The 16,289-nt window shown below is 35.4% G+C and overlaps 2 protein-coding genes across 6 annotated transcripts; both read right to left on the bottom strand.

The window, feature by feature from the left end:
* Positions 1 to 68: 68 nt before the first annotated feature.
* Positions 69 to 3,958, bottom strand: LOC133878619 (probable GTP-binding protein OBGM, mitochondrial). 5 transcript variants are annotated; one of them, XM_062317187.1, is made up of 6 exons: positions 3,796 to 3,958; positions 2,565 to 2,727; positions 2,278 to 2,386; positions 1,888 to 1,970; positions 1,733 to 1,795; positions 69 to 1,620 (listed from the first exon to the last, which is right to left on the bottom strand). In XM_062317187.1, the coding sequence occupies exons 2-6, from the start codon at positions 2,694 to 2,696 to the stop codon at positions 394 to 396; spliced, it is 1,614 nt and encodes a 537-aa protein (XP_062173171.1). In that variant the 5' UTR covers positions 2,697 to 2,727; positions 3,796 to 3,958; the 3' UTR covers positions 69 to 393. The 5 variants fall into 5 exon arrangements, with proteins under 5 accessions (XP_062173171.1, XP_062173170.1, XP_062173168.1 ...); XM_062317186.1 differs by having other exon boundaries at positions 2,565 to 2,826; positions 3,796 to 3,957; XM_062317184.1 differs by having other exon boundaries at positions 2,565 to 2,801; positions 3,796 to 3,957.
* A 778-nt stretch (positions 3,959 to 4,736) lies between these two features.
* On the bottom strand, positions 4,737 to 8,755 carry LOC133878092 (protein TRM32-like). Its single transcript, XM_062316589.1, has 5 exons — positions 8,529 to 8,755; positions 7,453 to 7,696; positions 7,268 to 7,350; positions 5,635 to 7,069; positions 4,737 to 5,437 (listed from the first exon to the last, which is right to left on the bottom strand). Exons 2-5 carry the CDS (start codon positions 7,610 to 7,612, stop codon positions 4,848 to 4,850), a joined length of 2,268 nt encoding a protein of 755 aa, XP_062172573.1. The 5' UTR covers positions 7,613 to 7,696; positions 8,529 to 8,755; the 3' UTR covers positions 4,737 to 4,847.
* Between the last annotated feature and the right edge of the window lie 7,534 nt (positions 8,756 to 16,289).

The following is a 16,289-nucleotide window of genomic DNA, read 5'->3' as shown; positions in this document are numbered from 1 at the left end:
CCCACAAATTTCAAAGCTTGAATCACAAATTTCAAAGCATGATAACTATTCATGTATAAGTTAGGCCATGAAATATGAACTCATGTCAGCTAATTATAAATAACCATCAGAGTTCGATGCCAAAACCATTACAAAATGCAATATAATTTAGCAGACTATGAATTAGCACTGCTGCATTGGGTTTCCATTTGAACCATGCAGTTATTCAGCTTAAAATTGACAAAATTTATGAAATATAAACCTGCTATTCCGGGGTATATTTAATATAAGACAGCTTCTGATGATTCCATCATTTCCTCAACGGGGAAAACAGCCTGAAGAGTCGCAGAGAACTCTAGACCCTACACCCCAAGCATTCAAAACAAGTGCAAACTTTCTTGTATTATTAACCACCTAATCGAGCAATATTCCATCTAAACTGAGTCTGGTAGAAATTTCACCATTCACAAGTCCTTTAAGACCAGTTTTCAACTCTGGTATTCCATCCTCCAAAACAGCACAGACAGGAAACATAGGAACACCTGGCACCCTTCTTTTTAGTTCTTCATACACTTCTTCAGTCCCATTCTCATCAATTTTATTTGCCACTATTAAGGATGGCCGATCAGATAAACCCTCTTGATGGTACTCAAGCTCCAAAATAAGATCTTTCAGCTGTTCCCATGGTGGAATGCCCTTTCTACCGTCTAATGCAGCAGCTAAGTCTACCACGTAGGCCAGAACCTTTGTCCGTTCTATGTGGCGCAGGAATGCATGTCCAAGTCCGCGATTTTCATGGGCACCCTTTATCAGTCCCGGAACATCAGCCACCGTGATTGATAAGTCATCATAGTTCAGATTCCCTAAATTCGGCCTAAGAGTTGTGAAGGCATAGTGCCCTACGGCGGGCTTGGCCCTTGATATAGCACCTAGTAGTGTACTTTTACCAGCATTAGGCATCCCCACAAGGCTCAAATCAGCAATACTCTTGAGTTCCAACACAAGAACCGATTCAGACCCAGGGAAACCCTTACTAAGAGAGGACTGATCATCGTCAGATACTTCGACATCAAAGGTATTATCCTTATCGACCCCAGGACTCATAGACTTGGGCTTCTTTGGAACTTTGCCAGCAGAAACATTACCCTTTGGAACTTTGCCAGCGGAAACATTACCCGAACCGCCCTCCCCTCCTCGAGCAACTATAATTTGTTGACCTTGTTCTGTTAGTTCTGCAACATTGTATTTCATTTGTTCTGTTTCCTCTATCTCTTCTTTCTCTGCCGTCTCTTCTTTTTCCGCCGTCTCTTCTTTTGTGCAAATTTTGGATGTATTATATGATAAAGAAAACTGAGAAAGTGCATCAGTTGATGCAACTTGAGTCGTCTGCTTCATGCTTATCGACATCTCCATAGGTCCTTCAGTTTGAGCTGATGAGCAATCAGTACTTAGAACTGATTCAACTTCAGCTGGCACATTTGGGTCATTATAAACAGATCCGTGATTAGATTCAGCTATATCGCTGACGAGTGTACCAGGAATCTCCCATGGATCCAGATCTGTTGAAGAAAGGTTTTCAATAATGGTAGGAATTTCACCCTCTAAAAGATGTATCACAGTGCCAACAGGTACATAGACAACCTAGCAGAGGTAATGCTTTGTTAATGAACCACTGTGTCCAGTTCGTTAAGTGGCCAATAATAGTCCATACGAACAATTTTGCAGGTAAATGTAACAGCATTAGAACAATAACCTTATTTTCCCCTCTGGTTCCTATCATATTCTTTGAGGCTCCATGTCCCCCCTTGTTTGCAGCCTGCAAGAGACCATAACTTTCACTCATTTTTGTCACTGCTGGTGCATCAAGCTATACTTTGTTTGAAAGATCGGAAAGGGAAAGTTACATACAACATGATGTTGCAAACCGCTGAAGTCCCAAACTGTGGGGGAACATTCCAAAATCACATCACCACCTCTTCCACCATTACCACCTACATTGGTTCCCAAGATAGACAACAAAGTAGCAATATTACAAATTAGCATTTACAAATCTCACTACATTAGAAACTTCTTAATAGTAAAACGAACTAGAACCAGAATTGATCACAATTATCGAGTCTCAAGATTTTTTTTACAGAAATCAGTATCTAACAGAAACAGAAAATGAAACGTTGTCTATAGATCCAACATATTCCAGTTAAAGGAAAATATTACAACTCATATAACTTATATTGAAAAGTGGAATATAACATACGATACAATCAAAAAATGATTATAGATATTAATCTACAAACCTACCATCGGGTCTGCCACGGCGATCGTGCCGGCCACGGCGAAAACTGGAACAACCATTGCCCCCATCACCTCCTTTAGCATATAGCTTGAACCTGTCTATCATTTTCCTCTCCTGCCAAAAATTCCCATGACATTATGCTTACCTTTTTAAAACACACACACATAATAAGATTCAAGAGATTTTATGCATAATGTTTAGTAGGGGTTGTGAGGGTATGCGTACTTTTGTGTGTGAGAGAGAGAGAGAGAGGGGGGATTGGAGACTGGGGAGAGAAGGGGTAAGTGGTAACCTGTAAAGGGGCAAGCTTGGATTTCCTGTGAGTATCGGAGTAGAGAGAAAATAACGAGAAGATCCATGGAGATTTAGAGGATTGCCTCAACGCTTCTAAGTGCCAAAGAGGTTTTCCACAGCGCACCCACATCTGTGTCTCTTTTCTTATCCCTCAAGCTCTCCTTAAGTTCAACATATTCATAATGCCTTGAATTAAGACTAGTTATTCCCTCATTTTCTCTTCATGCTAGATACCCTAAAAGAATGGCGATATGATGGAACTGTTGAGAAAAACATATTCATGCTAAGAGAAGCCAGATGATGTAAATGCACTTACAAACAGTTTGAAACAAATAAAAGCAAGCACATCTACTCAAGGAATTTAATCAAACATTCACCATGTGGTGCTATCCAAACTCTCCAATACATAATCTCATTTTGTCCACCACAATCACTCCCAGCCTTCAACATTTTTTGCATTTCAGAACAAACAGCAAACTAGTATCTATGTCATCTGTTCACCTTCATTACAGCATTGCACTTCTCCAAATATGTTATTTATACCGTGCAAAACAAATTCCACACAGTAATTTATTTTAAACAAAAGTAAAACTAAAATTCATTAGATACGAATAGAAGCCTATTCATTTAGCAAGGGAAATTTCTAAAAACCAACTGGCTACGGTATTTCAGGCACCTTTTTTGTTTATAGGCCATAAAGTAAAAAGGAAATGACAAAAAAAAAATAGACTGCTTAGTTTGTGCACTGACAGGCTTTGAAATTATCAGCTAAATACAGAAAGCACTAAGGCTCAGTAATATGGAGCTCATCAGATCAGAGATTAATAGCAAAGTAAATTGAAAACAGAACTTCACAATCCAATAAAATTACCAAAATCTTCATGATGAAGGAAAAGAATAAATACCCCATTACAGAAAATCTAGTATATATTGCAATAACATCAAAACATGAGCACGATAGAATCTGCATCAATAACCTTTAACCCTAAACTAAGTATGCTAAAGTTAGGCAACACAGAAAACAATTAGCTCCTAAACAAATCAAAATAAAGATTGCCACTTCCCACAACACGAAGGCTTAGGGCTTCAGAATTATGAAAACTGATATATATCTAAAACCCTAAACCCACCGTCTGGTTGCTGATAAACCCAACAAAAGGAACCCAAAGAATAAGCAATTGACTCTAATGCCTTCTGCTAGTTCGCTTTCAAAGGTGTGAAAATATTACCTCAATTAATCCAACGAGTTTGCCTTCAAGTTTAGTTTACTTTCTTTTCCCGCATTTTCTCAGCAATTTGAGGAGTCCAGGCCCTTCGGGCGGTTCGACTGGGGTTTACAGTTTACACTGGGGTGAATGTCAAATTGAAATTTTATATATTTTTCAGGAGCAAAAATAAGTGCTTTTCAATAAACTGATTATAGGCTTTTGGTTATGGTCCTTTTGAGAGGCTCTTCTCAAATTATTATTTCATTACCGATATTCTTTCAAACTAAAGATTATGTCAATATTAATTGCCCTTACAAATTATTAAAAATTGTCGAGGTCATCAAAGAGTCTATTTTTTTTTTTTTTTTTTTTAAAAAAAGACCTTTTTTATTAGTATTTTATTTTGCATTTTTCATTTTTTAACTTTGATGGTATTTTAAGTAAATTTACTGTTTAAACTCAAGGTATTTTCGCTAAAAATTGAAACATGTATATCACGTGCTCGTTTTTCCATCGAATTTAATATCCTCTACTAACGAAGGGAGCTTTTTGCATAAAAATGGCAGTCGGAGGGGGTTCAATAAAACAACACTTTATAATTCGGAGGGGTAAGTGAGAAAGATCACTTGTAGTTATGCCAAAGTTTTACCATTCTATAAAAGACACCAATTTTTTTTTTAGAGAATACCTTTAATAAAGATGGCGACCATCATTTTTCTTCAATTTTGTGGGGCAGATCCATTGGGATGGTGGGGTCTTTGCAATTTACAATAAGAAAACTCAAAAAGTGCTATTTTGTCTATTGATTTTGTTTTTTGGTATAAATTCTAGTATTTTTATGTCTAATGTTTAGTGTGTGTTTAGATGATGTGTCAATTTCTCATTAGAGGCCGTAAAATTTGAGTTTTACAACCCATCTTTATACAATGGGCTCTTTCTTTTTTTTTTTTTTTAATAATGAATTAGACCATAACAATTGATAGAATAATTCTAAATTCTAAGTATATACAATACACTGCAAAAAAAAAAAACTTTACATACAAGGCTGCATGTAGGAGGGTTAAAGAATCTGATCAGGAACAGATAAGTTCATCTAAGAGTTGGTCGAAAATCAAATCCTCTAGCTCAAGGGACACACACTCATTATCAAACTGGAGGTTCATCCAACCATCACCCTTTGTCAAATCTCGAGCCACAACATCATCTAATGACTGGTCCAGCTCTGGCCTCAAGCTTAGGTACGAACCAAGTTTTTCCCAGACCTCCTCAAGAAGATGGTGCCCCTTAGGCATTGGACGGATGTGGTGATTGAAGGAGAAGGCCCTTGGGAAGTAGGTGAACGATCTCTCATAAATCTCAAGGAGTGTATCATTGATTAAATCAAAGAGAACCCGGTGATCATCACAACTGCCATCAACTTCCTCTCCATACTCTTCAAGTTCAGGGTGAAACAAAGCCTCCAATTCCTCGAACAATGAAGGAGACAGTGGCTGCTCTAGTGAGTACCATGTCCCAAGGTGCTCTGTTTTGTTGAAGCCTGACAGCTCAAGAACAAGTCTCACATAGTTGAATTCAGCATCATCCAAATGAAAATGCAGGAAGTGATTTTCAACAAAAGTATCTGCCTCCTCCATTTGAGAACCCCTAGGATTTAACCCCAGACCTGGTACAGGAAAAAGTAACTTGAGCTTCAAGCAAATCATCAAGTTCATTACCAAAGATGAATCATGTTTCAACAAGAAAAGACAGCGATTATAACCTGGGTGTTGGGGATTATGTCTTATTTCAAATTCCATTATATTAAGCAAGAAACTTTGTTAGCCTCAGATAACTACATTGGTAAGAGGTGTGTACAGTTACCTTCATAAATTGGAAGCTCTGCAATGCTGGTTATATCGTCTGGAAAGCAAGTTTCAAGATCAGAAACTGGACCTGGTTCTGCCAGCTCTGTACAAGGATGTGCAAGCTCTCTGCTAAGGCCACCTGTCTTAGCAGTTCCCTCATAATTTCCACCCACTGTTGGATCGTCTGAAGATTGGATATTGCAACGGCTGTCAATTACTTTAGTCATATCTTTCTGAAATTCAGTCTCTAGATCAGCATGTGTTTGTTCAATTGTCTGTGCCTCGACTGGGGTGCTGACTGTCTTTGGTTCTTTGTAATGATCATTGTCAGCCATTGTCAGCATCTCTGAGCTTAGAGCATCAGTAGATGCCTCATTTAGAAAGGAACAAAAAGAATCAAGATCAGGCAGAGAGAGTCTTCTTCTGTAGGACTTTGGAGCACGCCCACTTGATGGAATCTTACTTTCGTTTGTCAACTTTAGGCTCTTAGATTGAAGCCACTTGACTTCTCTGCCATAACTACGCTCAAACAACTCAGTATATCTATCCAGAGACCCGTTAAGAGAGGATGTTCTTTGTATGCCGTCTGGTCTTCCCCTGCTGAGATCATAATCAGAAATCTCTGGCCTTTTAGACATCTCTTTTCCAGAAGGATCTCTTTCAAGGACTGCTTCGGTAGACGTGTGGTTACTTTCTTTTCTGTTATCCTTGAGGGCATGCTTTATTCTCTGCTTAATTTCTTTGAAACGATTAATAACCTGTTGATTCCACCCTCGGTGACTTAATCCCTGGGACGAATCCAAAGGCATTGACTTCAAATGATATTCCTTCTGAGAATTGGATGCCTGGGAAGCAGCAAGCAATTTTTCACCTTTTGGGAAGGACCAACTTTCATTTTGCTTGTGTTTGACAGTTCTAGGCCTAATATTTTTTGAGGGTGGTGAATTTGCTACAGGATATGACACAGACTTGGTTAATCTAGCATTGGGATTGGAATTCTGCAGACTGTGGAAGTGCTTTGTTCCAATGTTTGGCTCTCGTAGAATATTTAGAAAATACTCCTTGTTTACCTTAAACTGGTTATTAGAAACATCTCCCTTCAGCTGGTCAGTTTCCACGAGTTTCTGGTTTCCCGAGGCTTCTAATCCTGTGTCACATTTTTCAGAGGTCAATGGAGGAGATGAATATTGCAATCCAGTGGAAGAAGTGTCAGCACTTTTTTGAAGGAGAATGATTGGATTTGTCCCATCAGCGTGTATTTCACCAAGAGATTTGTTAAAATGATGGGCTGGAATAATTCGCCGCAACCACATTCTAGCAGCATGGATTAAATTCCAGTATCTGTGTTTTTCTTCTGTGGACATTTCTTTAGCAATTAATTCTTTTATACGAGCTTTGCCTGGTCTTTTTTTGGTGCTTGCAGTGCTGGTTTCTGTATTATGCTGTTCAACCTGATATATATTTCATATAATATGTTAGAATATAAATTAAATGATTGAATTCATCCATTCATATTAGTTTAAGTTTTTGTAATAAGTGGTGATTTAACACGATATACTGTCAGTTTATGTTTCACTGCATGCAATACATCATATCACTACTTGCATCTGTTAAATTCTGTGGTAAGTTAATGTATTGCATAAACTTACCAGCAAGGTTTCTTCTACAGAATTCATTAGTTCTTGCACTTCAATGTCACGCTTTTTCAAATTTGTTCTTGAACTTACTTTGCCTACAGACAAGGAAAAAAAAACTAGTGAAATGTAAAGCATAGAGAAAAGAGGAAACACCAACGGCAACCAATATATATATATATGATCAAGAGAAAACCTACATCTAGCATGTCTTCCTCCACTGTGCTTGTTGTGTGGAAGCATCTTTTTGACATGGTGCCAATGATGGTAGTCGAGGATATGGATTATGCCCCACATGCAGCCTGGATGACTTTCCTCAAATTGAACGCCAGAGAGTGTGCGCTCCAAGTGCCTTCCCATGTTTAAGACAAAAAAAAAAAGTGGTCTGAAACCCACTAGAGAGACAATTGATTTCAGCCACTAGGGAAACTGTCTTGTAGATACCTGATATAACATAAAAACACCATTAAACAATATAGAAAGCTCGCACTTACCAAATATTTCGTGCTCGTTTGGTAATGCTTTTTAGATAATGTTTTTTGGCTTTTTGGTTGTGACGTGACATAAAGGTAAAAGTAGTTTTAAGTATTTTGTGAGTGTTTTATGTGTTGAGTTGTTTGTTAATGCAATCAAACGAGTAAGAATTTCCAGGCACATAAGTTATGAAACAATAACACAGAATACTGATTACCCAAAACCTATATACCACAAACGATCTTCAATCCATATCCTTCTTTAAGATAACAAGATCAAATACCATGTAAAAGAGATGGAAAACTAGGACCTCGAACAGGATTTAATCTGACTGTTTCAAGTATGAAATTCCTGCTCCACCAACCCAAAGACCAAAATAGTTATGCCCAAAAAGCTTCTAAATTTTCGTTTCTTTCTCTGTTTCCGATATACATCTGTTTCTAACCTTCAACAAACACATGCTAGAGATAATCGAATTTATAGTCATAAAAAGATTGAACAAAAGTAACATAACTATGTATATCGATCTACTAGAAAATAGAAAAGGGTCGAACAAAAACTCTATTGATGGATGTCAATCAAGACAGCAGACTTGAAGTTTTGTCAAAACCCCATCAAACCCAAGTAGCAGTTAAAGAAATTGAGTCTCAACCTGAAGATATCAGATAATTTAATACAGCTAATGAATGTTTAGGAACCATGAAACAACAAAAACAGCTAGCTAGCGAAAAGCAAACGTACTTCAAAATTTATTGTGTAAATTCATTGAACAAAAAGAAGTAACAGAAACAACATTTGTAACCTTTTTTGGCGGCTAGCTCCTCTAGAGCTACGATAGCTAGAGTCCCAGAATCATGGCGGGCTTTGAAGGCGGAGGAGGACACAGCTAGAGAGTAATAAAGATCATAAATTCTGTAACAAATATAACAAATATGCAAGCGGGAGATATATTGGTTTGGTTAACCGTACACCAGAAGAAGAAGAAGTAGAAGAAGGTCGTTGGTAGTTAGTAAAGAAGACCCGGAAAGGAAATAGACGCCAAAGCCAAAGCCAAAGCCAAAGCCTTTTTCGGCGCCCACAAGCAGTAGCAGCCAAGCCTGGTCCACTCCCTCCATGTCTGACTCAGCCTGGTCCAAAGCTTCGAGCCGAGTCTATCAAATACCGGGTCTATGAAAGCAAAGGGTTACATCTAGATGACCAACCGTCTTATTTGATACGCTTTATATATATATATATAAAATAGGTCAAGCACAGGCTTAGTTTGGGTTACCAACCATTAAATATTAAAATGGTGAGTAGAGATTAGGCTAATGCTAATTGGGGTGATGTCATCACTGTACTGGCGTAGTAGTTACGAGAATAACTTGTATAAGAATTTTGGCACATATAGGATTTTTATTTTGTGCCTTCTAATAAGAGAATGACTTGCGCGTTAACGTGAAACACAAAAATTAAATTCTAATTCCTCAATTCTAGTGCCACTAAAAAAATCAAGGCAACCAGAATACGTAAGTGGAACAAAAGACTTTAACAGTCGTCTTCTCTCTCTCTCTCTCTCTCTCACTTCATATCCTTGTGAATATGGAAATTTGGTAACACTAGAATCGGATAGAAATTACCCGTTTTGTAGAAGTCTTCTCTCACTCGCTTCATAAATGTGTAAATATGGTAATTGGTTGGTTATTTGATTCATATTAGTGTGGATCAGATAGAAATTACTAATGTAGCGTAGAGGGGAGAGAGAGAGAGCGAGACGGTAATTTTACGGGCGGTTCAACTAAGGTATTCTGGTTGCCTTGATTTCTCTGGCGTTAGAATTAGAGGAATGGAAATTTTAGAGTTTAGAAGATGATTGTGGAAGAGAATAACAAATAATCTAGTGTTTTCATTTTATTTTATTTTTTTTAGTTTTTGTATTTCACGCTGATATGTCATTTTCTTATTGGAAAGTACAAAAGACCTGGTTTGCGCCAAATCCATATATAAATTATTCTCAATAGTTATGAATTTGGCTTAGGTTTAATTTTAGTTGGAATTAGGCTCGTGAAAATTGGTAAACTTGTTTCAATTCTCAGGTTTAATTCTAATTAGAAATTGACCTAGGTCAAATCCAATGGTTATAATGTAATGCTTTCCTCTTATTTCTTGTTGTCCATCTACAATTACCCATAAGATTAAAATTTTGAAATTATTAGTAACATAGTGAATGGTTGTGGTCTAAGTGCTAGAGAGATGTTAAGTTTAGGAGTGCTATTTTTTTTTAAGAATAAAAAAATACATGTGAGAATCACATGCATTTTTTTACATGTATCAATTTAATAAATTATGTTAAATGAATTTTTTTCAACCTAATTTAGAAAAAAAAAAATGTTTTAAGAACACTAGCAGCAGATACCTAATCATTTTCCCTAAATTTAGGGAACAAAATTACTTTTTGTTTTCCTATAAAAAAAAATATTTCACAATAGATTTCCTTATATTTTCTTATATCAATTAAATATTCTTTCTTTATTCTTATTTTATTTATTTTCTTATTTTCCTACTTTTTGTCATTTTTATTATTATATAATTCATTGGGTAGCTACAGTGCTACTTAATACTGTAGCTACCCAAGGATTTAAGAGAAATATAGGAAAACTGATGTAAGTGATTTGTTGTGACTTTTTTTCAAATTTTTCTTATATTTAGGAAAGTGAACCATTTACAGGGTATTTGCTATTAGCGCTCCAAGAAGACTAAACATATTTTTTCCATTTTTTTTTTTTAAAAAAAAAAAATATGCATAAAGTTAAGGAGCACTGTAAGTCAAGCATGTGGCTCCAAACGAGAATAATGTAGAAGCGGCTGTGTGATATTTGCATGGTGTTCTACAAGTCCTTGTTAAAGGCTAATTAAATCATTATTTATAACCAATCCACTTGAGCTTCAAAGTATTAATGCAAATGTTGACCCGTTTGTCTGAACTTCAATTGAATTGACCAACGTGATCTTGACCGTGTGTGTTGACACATCAATCCCCCCTCTTCTCACGGGATTCATTGGCCATGTTTGGAAAGACATGTACAGGCCACGATAGTGCTTACTATTATTCATATTCCTTTTTCTCATATTTTTTTTATTTTATTTTAATAATTTTTTATTAATATTTAAATAAAAAAATTTATTATAATATAAATAATTTTTTTATTTACTTTATATCACATTATCACTTTTTATTAATTCTAAAATTAATAACCTATTATTCTATTTTGTACAAATATTTGCTAGACATTACTATTAATTTCGATCGCATAACACTTGTTACATTAGTTATTAAATATTTAAATTTATTTGATTAATTTTCTTTTTATATATGTGGTACCACGTGTCTCTTATATGGACAATCACGTAAATTTATATATAAATTATAAATTTATATAAATCATCTCAAATTTGAGGTGATCTCTTTAGTCTAAAGCTTTCAGATTTTCCAATGCGTGGACCACGCTCATTTTGACTGAGTCAACTCATGAGATGGTTTGAAAACCACGAATTTTAGTCGTTGTCTTGTCTTTTTACATTGCACGCGAAACGCAATTGCTTGGAATTGGTACGGCGTTTGTGGGTCAACGTCAAAGGCCGAAGCTAGGGATTATAAGCCCAGAAGTACTAGGCCCAACACACAAGGGGTCCGTGGTTAATAGTAATAGAGATAAAACGATTCGTTTCCAGGCTACTGATATCAACGTTGTTAGCCCATTTTTTCCATATCGATGGAAAATTGGGCTGCAACCAGATTGTTTTCTAGCTGCATTCTCATATTCTCCTTTATTCTCTATTTCCCTAGTTTCTTTTCCCTTGTGAGTATCTAAAAACAAAAAAAAACATATTATTATTTCTCTCTTGTTTTGAATGACTGATTGACACTGTAACATCAACCAGATAAAATTATGACGAAATAAAAGTGTGGCTTCTAGCATTTATCTTCTAACATACTCCTTAAGAGATAGCAGTGTGCCTGATCCACCCTTAAATCGGCCGTTGCTTCAGGAGCTTAGGCTAGCAAATCTTTTAACCGGGTTTTATGAATGCAAATACAACTATATCATATTCTTAAGCTTATTACCAACCGGCCAAAAACAAATTGCACGTTAGAATTACATGTATTCAAAATATATGTATTTCTCACGTGTATTTTGGTTACATATTAGTTTAATAGATTAAATTAGATATTCCCTTTGATCAAAAAAAAAAAAAAACTTTGATCATTTGGTTATACTCTAGTTAATTGGTCATGCACTCGTGTCTCACTTTTTTTAAAAGAGAAGTACTACTCTTACCAAATTTTTATTTTCTTCAAAAAGTTGATTCATAAATGATGTGTCAATCATGGGATGATGACATATCATTTAGGAACTAATTTTTTTATTTAATAAATAAATAAAAAGAAAAGAAAAAGAAAAGAAAGGAGAAGTAAGGGCATGTTTGGGTAACTCATTTTTTTTATTATATTTTATTATTTTTGGAAAATATGTTTGGGTTGATTTTTGAAATTCAAATTCAACTCAAGTTTTATCCAACTTTTTTCAATTTTGTCTTAAATTCTCTAAACTATTCAAACATAATTTTAAAAAATAAATTTTCTCGATATTTGTAATTTTAAATATAATAAAGAATAGTAAAATTCAAACTCAAACAAATCCTAAAACATTTCTCTTTTTAAAAACAAAATAATCAGAAGAAAGTGAAAAGCAGGCTGTGGTGGAGAATTTTGGCTTATTTAGCAAGTTGTACCCATATAAAGTTGTTCTGTTGTTTCTCTAAGAAGAATATTTTATACAGAAAGCAACATAATTCACCAGGTAAGCACAGCATCTTCTTCCTTTTTTTTCTTCCTTTATTCATTTTTCCCAGTCAGCTTCTATTTTTCATCAAAAGAAAAAAATAATAATACAAAAGATTGGAATATCCAACCCTTTATCAACATATTCTTTACCTTTTATCCAGAAGAAGCTCTACTAGCACTAAAGTTAATTTCTATGAACAGAACAACTCCCTACTTAAATTATGTTTGAATATTTTGGTAATTTAGATCATACAAACACAATTAATAATTTAATAGACCAAAATGTCTTTAGGATGAGGTTAACCAATCTTTTTTCTACTTTTTTATACACATCATGGAAAATTTTAGGTTGTTTGGTTACCTATATATGTCCGTCATAATTTTAATGTAATTAACAAATCCAAAAATTACACTAAAATCACGATTAATGTGATGTAAATCATGGCACTGAATTCCTTGCCGGTGTGGTACGGTTTTGATGAAGCGGTGACACCAAAATCCTTGCTTCTTAAGACATTTATTAGGTATTGTGAGATGGCGAAACAATTTTTCCTTACAAATTGTAACGTACATCTATTCTTTTAATAAAATAGTCATTCTTAAAACTAAACGAGGCCTTACTCTTTGATTTGCATGGCCCATGGGAATCTGCAGTTTAGGCCCAGTCATTGAGCCCAGATGGGTCCCTTTAGCCCGGGTCCAATCGGGTGGATGGAAGTATAATAAATTAAAATATATATATATATATATATATAAAATAGAATATCCTAAAAATCTTGAAAGATAAGCGTTTGATTGAGAGGGAGGCCTCTTCGCAACTCGACTCGTGAGTTGTGCACGACAAAAACGGTGACGAGTTATAGCGACATGCATAGGGCAGTTTGACAAGCAGGCACAAAAATCCACGGCAATGGGCGTCATGACCGAGCATTCACGTGCAAGGCTTGTCCATGCATATGATCATCCGTAAGAGTTAACAATCTCCGTACACGTGCAAACTATCTGTTGCTTTTGACGTCGTAGCCACTGCCCAACAACTGCACATGTTCGTACCATATCAATGCCCATGTATGTTTCAATGCAATTCAGAATAGTGACGTCGTACTTTCTCTAGTGGGGATTTCGTAACATACTCATCATCATCATATTGCCTTTTTCTTTTTTTTCTTTTTTTTTTTGGGCTAGAAATTGGACTCTGCGTTACTGAGTTTTTTTTTTTTTTTTTTTTTTTTAATATAATTTTATTTGCAATAAATATTTCTCAAAATAATGTTGTTTTGATTTATAAAAAAATGAAAATATAAGATTTATAAATATTTGATGTAGCATTCATATTTGGCATTTGAGCTCATATGTTGAATAAGGAGAGTGCTCACATAGTTGATATATATATATATATATATATATATATATATATATATATATATATATATTTATTTATTTATTTATTTATTTATTTAAGTCACATAGTTTATATTAGTAGACCAGTCTTGGCAATTGAGCTCAAATCATGGACCTTAATGGGCCGAATGAACCAACTAGTTAGCCACTTAAGTCACAAGGCCGGAAACGCGGCACATGGGATAGTTGTTATGCCATCTCATCTCAATTGTCTCGTTATTCTCATTGTTGGAAACACATATGTTAATCAATCACACGTAATATTGGAAGAATTCTAATGGGTCAAACTTCATGATAAACATACCACCAATTTTTCAAAAACAAAAGCAACATGCATATTCAAAGAAGAAATCACATACATTGATGAAGCGAAACCTTAAAAACAGCTAAGGTTTTTAGGCCACTAGGATTGTCTCTTTAGACATTTTAGATCCTATCCTCAATTCTGATTATGGCGAGTGTGGGCTCTCATGCACAAAACCCATTTAAATGGATATGTGAATTCTAAGCTAGGTTAAACTTAGACACCAAGTTTGCCACCTCACCTATTCACGCGCCACAAGGAGTCATTCTCCTTGAGCAATTTGCCCAACCCAAATAACTTAATATATCTACTAGAGAATGGACCTAAAAGAAAAACAAATATAGCTCTAATGGGCTTAGAATACGTGTCATTATTAATCACTTTTTTTTCGGTTGTTGTCTAGGTGTTAGAAAATCGGGTGGACAACCCCCTTTTGGTCTCAAGGTCTTTAGAGAAGGAGTTAAGCTCGGAACTCACGCTAATTGGGGAAGTTGGAGGCTACGGAACCATTATGGGCCCCCAAAAGACTAAAGCCCAAAATCCCATAAGACAATCCACGTGAATACGATCAACGGTCATTATATTTAGTTGTAGGAGTAGTGATAATCATAACTTCACTAGTAACAATAATTATTATTTCATTAATAATGATAAGTATAGATTCAATAGCAATAATAATGGTCGCCCCAGTTACGATAGTCGGTACATGTTCAACAATAGTAATATAGAGGAGTTCAAGAGTAATAGCAACTATGCATTCAACAATAATAATAGTGCGTGCTACAAGTCTATCAGTGACAGTAGCTACATATCCAGCAACAATTATAGTACATGTGCATTGTGTGTCCATCAGTAACAATAGTTACACATCCAACAATAATAGCAATTGCACATTCATTAGTAATAATAGATGCATGTTACGCGTCCAACAGTAATAGTAATTGGACATTCAACAGTAATATTATATATATGTGCATTGCGTGTCCATCATTGACAATAGCTACACATCTAACAGTAATAACAAATGCGCGTTCAACATTAATAATATATGCATGTTGCGTGTCCATCAATGATGGTATTCCAACAGTAATAATAGTTGCACATTTAGTAGTAATAGCAGTTGCGTGTTCAGTAGCAATAGTAGATGCGCGTTTCACATTTATCAATGACGGTAGCTACGCATCCAGCAATAATAGAAGTTGTGCGTTCAACAGTAATTGAGAATTATAATTTAGACCTAACGCTCACATTAACTAATTAGGTAGTAAAATTTGTAGCAAACTAATATATCAAACTACTCAAGAAAGCATTAAAATCAATCACACATCAACATACTAAGATTTCGTTGACGAAGTAGAAACCTTTGAAACACTTTACATTTCAAAGGTAAAACCAGTTCGGGGTAGTCAAACTTATTAAATGAACACTAAGAAAGATACAATATACAAGCATAGTACACTTACAACCCTTTGTAATAAATAAGACAATTTGTGTTCAGACAAGCTCCTTAGTTGCCTCCTGACTGCAACAACTCTAGCTCGTCACTGGCCAATTGTTATTCTTCATATCTTTACCTACCCACCGGTAGACTTCAAACAGTTTGTTGATGTAGAATACCTTATGGTTTGATCACTCTAAGATAATTAATCTTCTAGGCAAATATCATCAACATATCTTGGCACACAAATCAATGTTAAGCTCGTAGTATATAAAGACACTCTAAATCAGCATGGAAGAACAATGCCTATTCTTTAAAACTCATTCCTTCCAAGTCATTTTATAGATTTGTAAAAATCAAACTTGAAACTGGTTGGAAAATATTCCCAACAAACACGAAGGAGTAGGCTTACCAACATGTACAGGCCCATGAAAACGCAGGCTTGTAAAGATGATAAGGGAAAAAAGCCCATCAAAACGTAGTCACCAACGGTGTTAACCGAGGATATCTCTAGATTGGCAAATCCTGAGAATACAGGAGACAATATGCATGTCATGTTATCCGAGGACAAATACATTGAAGAAGATCGATATGG

The sequence above is a fragment of the Alnus glutinosa genome, chromosome 9 (genome assembly GCF_958979055.1).
Source record: "Alnus glutinosa chromosome 9, dhAlnGlut1.1, whole genome shotgun sequence".
In the NCBI taxonomy this organism is placed as follows: domain Eukaryota; kingdom Viridiplantae; phylum Streptophyta; class Magnoliopsida; order Fagales; family Betulaceae; genus Alnus; species Alnus glutinosa.
Note: the sequence above shows the minus strand (reverse complement) of the source record. Positions and strands in the feature narration are given on the sequence as shown.

What these genes read in the sequence shown, in the direction of transcription:
- LOC133878619 (XM_062317187.1), bottom strand. Translation starts at nt 2,696, where the DNA reads ATGTGGGTGCGCTGTGGAAAACCTCTTTGGCACTTAGAAGCGTTGAGG. An exon ending in CCAAGCTTGCCCCTTTACAG is followed by an intron (nt 2,387 to 2,564) that starts GTTACCACTTAC and finishes AATTTTTGGCAG; the next exon opens with GAGAGGAAAATGATAGACAG. An exon ending in TCGCCGTGGCAGACCCGATG is followed by an intron (nt 1,971 to 2,277) that starts GTAGGTTTGTAG and finishes GAACCAATGTAG; the next exon opens with GTGGTAATGGTGGAAGAGGT.
- LOC133878092 (XM_062316589.1), bottom strand. Translation starts at nt 7,612, where the DNA reads ATGGGAAGGCACTTGGAGCGCACACTCTCTGGCGTTCAATTTGAGGAA. An exon ending in TGGAGGAAGACATGCTAGAT is followed by an intron (nt 7,351 to 7,452) that starts GTAGGTTTTCTC and finishes CCTTGTCTGTAG; the next exon opens with GCAAAGTAAGTTCAAGAACA. An exon ending in AGAGCTTCCAATTTATGAAG is followed by an intron (nt 5,438 to 5,634) that starts GTAACTGTACAC and finishes TTCCTGTACCAG; the next exon opens with GTCTGGGGTTAAATCCTAGG.